Consider the following 6,621-nt stretch of genomic DNA (forward strand, 5'->3'; position numbering starts at 1 on the left):
TGACAAAATTTTCGAATTTTTTTTGTCATTTTTGGCAGTTTGATAACCGAAAAAATTAAAATTATAGCATTGTTTTAGTTCATGCGATACTCAAATGTGTGACAAATACTTAAATTTAATTAACTTAAATTTTGGTTAAAATTTCAGAAGGATCAGTCAAATAGTTTTTGAGAAATCACTGTAAAAAAGTGAAATCATCCTTTTGAAATTTTAACCAGAGTATTTGTCACACGTTTTCGCTTGACAAACTCTCAAAAATTGCAAAAAAAATCGAAAAATTTTTGTTGTTAAACCATTGCCATTCAGTCATTTCTTTATGGAACTGTTTTTTTAGTTCATACTAGTTACTAGGCCTATAGTTACTAAACAGGAAGCCTCCACCAACAATTTTGGGGCAGTCACAGGATATTCTCCATTTTGAATTTATAAAATGTTGAAAATAAATAAAAAAAAATTTATGCATATTTAAGAGTGTATTTTTAAGTCAAAAAAATGTAGAATCTTAACCATAAAGTTACATAATAAATTATTACAAAATAGTTTTTTTTTTCGAAATTGACAGAAGTTGAAAACGAAATTGCCCCTTACTAGATTTCACTCAATTTGTTTTTTTTTTAGATGAAGAAAAATATGACAAAATTATATTTATGCCCCTAGTAAACAAAATAAGTCAGAATAAAAAATTACAGACCTTTTAACTGCTTCAACTTAACTTTATCTTTATGAGGCTCACCAGTATCACTTATTCACCAACGTTTCCATCTTTATTCACAAATTTAAAACTTGAATTTGAAAAATGTTCACTTTATTGTTTATCACCTAGTAACAACCCCAAGAGAACATTTTTCACAATCTTTTATCCACTTAACCTCTCCTTTCCACACACTCAAACAAAAACACAGATTTTGGAAAGAACTATCTATTTCACAACACAGTATGAATTACATTGAATCACATTATTTTACTTGTAAAATACAATCATGCCATAGTGGAATAATTGAAATTGATAAATTAACACTGTCAACTAAACACCAAAATCACAAATGGCCATTTTAAGATGTGGTTATACATTTGTTTATGGTTATAAACTACACATCACTACTTTAAAAACACTTTGTTCAAAAATGAATGCAGTTCTTTCACATTAATATTAAAGTATATCTTTAATCCACTCAACAGTCAAAGAAAATTGTCAAATATGAGAAAGAACTGATTACTTAGGCTATTACTTCCACTTCACATTTTTATAGTAATCCTTAGAACATTGGAAATACATTACGTTTTTAACACAGCTCTAATTCTATATTTTGTTTATCGTGGATCACCAATCTCCTGAAATGAACTAAATATTAGAATGAATGTTTGCCTTTTATACTCTTCTCTTTGAAATTTTTATCTAACTGCTACCGTAGAGAAAATTAAATTTATTCCTACATTCCTAGTTTTGTTTACTTAAAAAGTATAGTAAAAATATCTTATATAGCATAAGAAAAAATAAATGATAATTCTAAATATAAATAAAAAAAAGTTAAGCCCATGCTAATAGTTTTCAGAAAAAAAAAATATATATTTTTTAATAGAATCTCTCATCAGGTATTTTTTTCATATAGTGTATATTTTATAGTCAAAGGTCAATATGAAGTCTCTTCCTGGTATGACTAGTGTATCCTACGTTTGGGCAAACTACAAAATAAATTCCATTTTCGGACTTTGCTTGAAATGTTTTTAGTTAAACTTAGAAGCTCCTAAATTTTCAGCCAAATGTGGAAAGAAAAACGATGTTTCGTGCTTTGCCTAGAAGATCCTAGAAGTGACTAATAAACTAAGCCAAAGGATGATTTGAGACAATCAATATTATTGTCAAAATATTGCACAATAATTATTGATATCATACAATATATTGATCGCCTATAAATAACATTGAATAGTATGCCAATCGAAGTGAGTTTTATTTTTACTGTGCAATATAATAAATATTGTGGCATGTGTGGCCAATACTGCACAATATTGGCAGATAGAGCACTTTGGAATTTTAAATCATCAAAGGAATTTACAGTAGCTAGGAAGTACAGTTTTTTGCGATAGCATCTCGCATCACTGGATCCCTTTTTTGAATTTCAGGTATAATCATTCTTAATAGTTCATCAAAGAATGTACTATCTAGTCCCAGAAAGTTTTTAAAATCACTCCACGCCAAATTTTCTTGAGTATAGTTATTTCTTTTTTTGCCATTCCTTTATCCACCTGTGTTTATTTTTTTTCTTACTTTTTGAAGCTACAACGCAATAGCGATACAACTTGCTGTCTTTTTATCCCATATGTTGATAGCACAAGACCCAGCCACTAATTTATTGTGAAATAATATTGACCATCTAAGGGCCGTTTACGATTAAAGATAAGTATTTCAAAAAATGTTACTGAAAACATGGATCAAGAAGCTTTACAAATGAAGTTTAAAGAGAAAATTACTAATTTAAATAAGATGTTCATTTCATAAGATTGTTATTAAGAATTAAACAGATGTAAGTACAGATTATCTGTAAGGTAGAATCACCTAAAGTGGCTATGACGTCTTTACAGTATTGCTGTTTTAGCTCAACTGAATGAGCTCATCAGGAATGTGGTCATGCTGGTAGAGATCTTACAATTAAAGCCTTTAAAAAAACATGTAAATGTCACAAAAGAGTGCATAAACATTACCTGCATTTACGTGAAATGTGTCAAAAGATAAATAGATTGGAGTTTGACTAGTCAAACCCTGATTGCATAAAATTAAGTTTCGACATTTGCCTGACCAAATTAGTCTCTCCTAGGTTTGACAAGAATTCTTTAGTCAAAGTCCGAAAGGCATCATTTATTTGGGCTTTGACTAAGACCTCAAGTTAGACCCGAGGATTGACTAGTCCAACCTAGGAATGCCAGAGCTTCCAGGTTTGACTTGAACATCTACATGAATTTGACTCCATAAGAAAGTTGTGTTGGTTCCAGAAGTCCAGGGTGGCCAGCATTCATATGGATTTGTATACAATAGACCCTAATGAAACATATGAAAAGAAATCATTTCAGCTTTCATTATATATTATTTATATAACAGACACATATCAAGTTAAACAGTTGCAGACTAAAACAATGAATTATAAAAACAACTGTATGCAAACACATGTAAATAAAATTATGAATGGTAAATCATACTCTGCATTAATAGGCAAGTCAGTCTATAAATCTGAATTCAATGTAATCATGTAAAAGGTTGTAACCCACAAATCAACTTTTTCGGGAAGCAGAAAAAACACTCTACTTAAGTAATTTTATGAGGAATTAACCTAATAATTTATGAATTAATTTATGGATGAATTATTGATCTACAAATTAATGGAAAAAATTATTAGATTAACTCCTCATAAAATTACTTAAATGGAGGGTTTTTTTCTGAAAAACGTTGATTTGTGGGTTTACAACCTTTTCTTTTACCTTCGACAAATGTCGATTTATACCTTCTGTGAAACATATAACCCTGTTTATGAGTGAACTGTTTCCTTGTTTACGATTTCATATTTGAATGAATATCTTCTTGTTCACCACATCAACCTAATACATCTACATTAACTGAAAATCTGAGAATTGGTGTAAAATATATTCTTAGTTTTATATAAGTAACCACATTGGTCCCACTGGAAAAGTACCAGGGAAAAAACGTTATGTAAATATACATCGTAACTCCCAAAATGGCTATTCAAATGTTAACTATCTGTTTTTATGTATATAAATGTAAATATTTATAGCTTGTAAAGCTTAAAAATCTATGGATCAACAAAACGATGTTTATCAGTTTGCATTACAAAAAATAAAATTAAATAACAAAAAAAATTGAAGTTAAAAATAGTACAAAATGTATGATTAGTTCTAATTACATACAATGTATTACATAAGCAGAACAACTTTCAGCTAGTAAAACCGTTTGTTGTTTTTCTAAAATTATTTAATATTTGAGGGTATTATTCAATTAACTGGATATAGCAAAACATTTTTGAAAACTATTAGCATTATTTACTCAAAAATATGATGACTATACTTTCTTACATGTGTCAAAAGGGTAAAATTAGTGTGTTTGATAAAAAATACTAAGCAGTGCCACCACGTACCACAACTATTATAAGATGATCTTCCTTTATCGCTTCATCTGATAAATTAGGACAAGTACGTTTTAATAACTCTGTAGAAAACTGACAGGGAGGGAAGGAATAAAGGACCCCAGTAGCTTCAGTCTCTTTGTTGAGTAAGGAAATAACACCAGCAGCTTCTTTTTGTTTTAGATACGATACTAAATTTCTCAAAGGTCTTGTTTGAACTGTAGCATCATCATTAGTGACTGATGCAGTGGAACCTGCTAGTCCCAAGAAAATTGCATGTGAACTAGCACTGGATATTCTCTTTTGAACATCTTCTAATTTGGGTTGATCCAGTCTCAGTCTTTGGGTGATTCGTAATTGGTGTTTACCATCTTCATCTTTCATTAGGCTATCTACTATATCAGTATCTCCGTCAAATAAGTGGAATTTTGCAGGAAATAGTGAATTTTTCAGTATTAAAGCTCCTTGCCATACAGTAGCGCATTTTCTAGCTACTTCTGGTAAAGTACGACTAGATGCTAGTAGACCTGCTCTACGAGAACCACCATCAGAATCTGAATCTGGGGATCTTCTTGGAGATCTAGACCTAGATCTATCAAATCCTCTTGATCCAGAACGTCTTCTTTCAAATTCAGGATCTCTACTTCTACCCCACTCGTCCTCTCTTCCTTCTGGGTACCTGTAAGGATCTCTACTGGTTCCTCTTTTTTCGGGATAAGGTCTCATTCTATATGGATCTCTTTCATAATCATAATCATATTCTACTTCTCTAGCTCTATAATCTTCTGCAGAAGCATATGGAGGTTTTGGTCTGTATGTAACTCCAGGTGTTACATCAGCAAAATCTGTTCTTAATCTTCTCTCTGGTCCACCTAGAGGAAAACCTCTCATTTCCTTCACAGCTGCTGTGGCAGCATCAATGCTATCATAAAGAATCAGAGCCTGGTTATCACCTTTAACATAATCAATTTTCTTAATTGCACCAAATCTATCAAATTCTCTTTCCAACTGTGTAATAGATGTCCAAGGTCCTAAACCACCAACCCATATTTTTGTAGTTGGAGTAGCTTTTCCGTATCCAATTTTGCACTGAAATTTGCCAATGTATTGACCAGATAATTCAACTTTTGCTCTATGAGCCATATCAAGAGTGTTAAATCTTACAAAAGCAAAGGCGTTACCTGTTCCTGGTGGAGGTCTTTTAATATCAATATCTTCTACAACTCCATACCTACTAAAGATCCTTCTTAGTTCTTCTTCAGTTATATTTATTTCCAAATTACCAGCAAAAAGTGTACGAGTAGCTAGAGGATCATCTTCAGGCTGTACGTGGTGTAAATAATTGGGAAACTTATCCTTTTTATTCTCCTTCTGCTCAAATGGAGGACGAGGCATATGTTGTCTAGGAGGTCCATAACCATGGACTGGAGCCATATGGGGAGGGCCATGGTGCATAGGAGGTCGGGCAAGGTAATCATGGTGTGGTGCAGGCATTGCTTCACGCCTATATTCGCGATGGACTGGGACACCAGGTGGTGGCCCATATCCCCTATCATACCTATCTACAGGTCGCATTCTTTCAGGAGATCTAGCATAGTAATGTCTATCGTACTCAGGGCTTATTGAACGTGGTCGACTTCTGTAAATATCTGCTGATCGGGGAACTTCATACACAGCTTCAACTAAAGCTATTTTATCATATATTATTATTCGAGGTTTTCCATGTTTTGCATCCCGAGCATCTTCAGGATTTCGGAAGCAAACATACGCTACACGTTCATCCATATCATGAGTAACTCTAATGCTAAGATCACCGTATTTTTTATATTCCCTATATAAAGTGTCTTTGATAACCTCATCGCTGGCTTTGGGGTGCAAAGCACTAACACATAAAACTTTATAAGGATACGAGCGCTCTGGTGGGCGCATATAGTCATCGCGATGGGGCGAAACGTATCTTGCCCGTGGACTAGGACTGCGCCCACGGCTTCCCCGGCGACGAATTCTATCCGGAGTTATCCTTTCGTCAGAGCTGTCGTCGTACCTTCCCATGCTAGAACGAGAACGTTTGCTACGTGGTGGAGTGTCCCTATCACTACTTCTTTTCATGTTATGAATTCTAACTGTTATTTTGTCTCTTCCAGAGGCGATCATACGCACTGCACACACCAATTAACTGACACAGTGGATGACACGGCACTCCTTTCCTAAAAACACAAGTAAAACACTGTTTTCATAATATTCCACCAAAATAACTACAATAAGGTAAACAATAAATAAAAAAACATACTTTAAAACTACACAACACTGTGTAAAAGAGAGGTTTAACTTCTTTTATGTAAAATTTGTCTCTTCCATCACCTTGAAATGCCAACACAAAACAAAATGGCTCCTTTCTTTGTTGCCGGTCAAATGAAACGAATTAAAATGGGAGGGTCGATCTTATACGCAGAAGCGGAAATACAAAACAATTTTTAGTATGCCACAATTT

At 33.1% G+C, this 6,621-nt stretch overlaps 1 protein-coding gene across 2 annotated transcripts; it reads right to left on the reverse strand.

The window, feature by feature from the left end:
* Positions 1-903: 903 nt before the first annotated feature.
* Positions 904-6,556, reverse strand: LOC114328911 (RNA-binding protein spenito). Of its 2 annotated transcripts, XM_028277898.2 has the most exons (3): positions 6,421-6,556; positions 4,143-6,337; positions 904-1,332 (listed from the first exon to the last, which is right to left on the reverse strand). In XM_028277898.2, exons 2-3 carry the CDS (start codon positions 6,282-6,284, stop codon positions 1,312-1,314), a joined length of 2,163 nt encoding a protein of 720 aa, XP_028133699.2. In that variant the 5' UTR covers positions 6,285-6,337; positions 6,421-6,556; the 3' UTR covers positions 904-1,311. The 2 variants fall into 2 exon arrangements, with proteins under 2 accessions (XP_028133699.2, XP_028133698.2); XM_028277897.2 differs by having other exon boundaries at positions 904-6,337.
* Positions 6,557-6,621: the final 65 nt, after the last annotated feature.

The sequence above is a fragment of the Diabrotica virgifera genome, chromosome 8 (assembly GCF_917563875.1).
Source record: "Diabrotica virgifera virgifera chromosome 8, PGI_DIABVI_V3a".
Classification (NCBI taxonomy): domain Eukaryota; kingdom Metazoa; phylum Arthropoda; class Insecta; order Coleoptera; family Chrysomelidae; genus Diabrotica; species Diabrotica virgifera.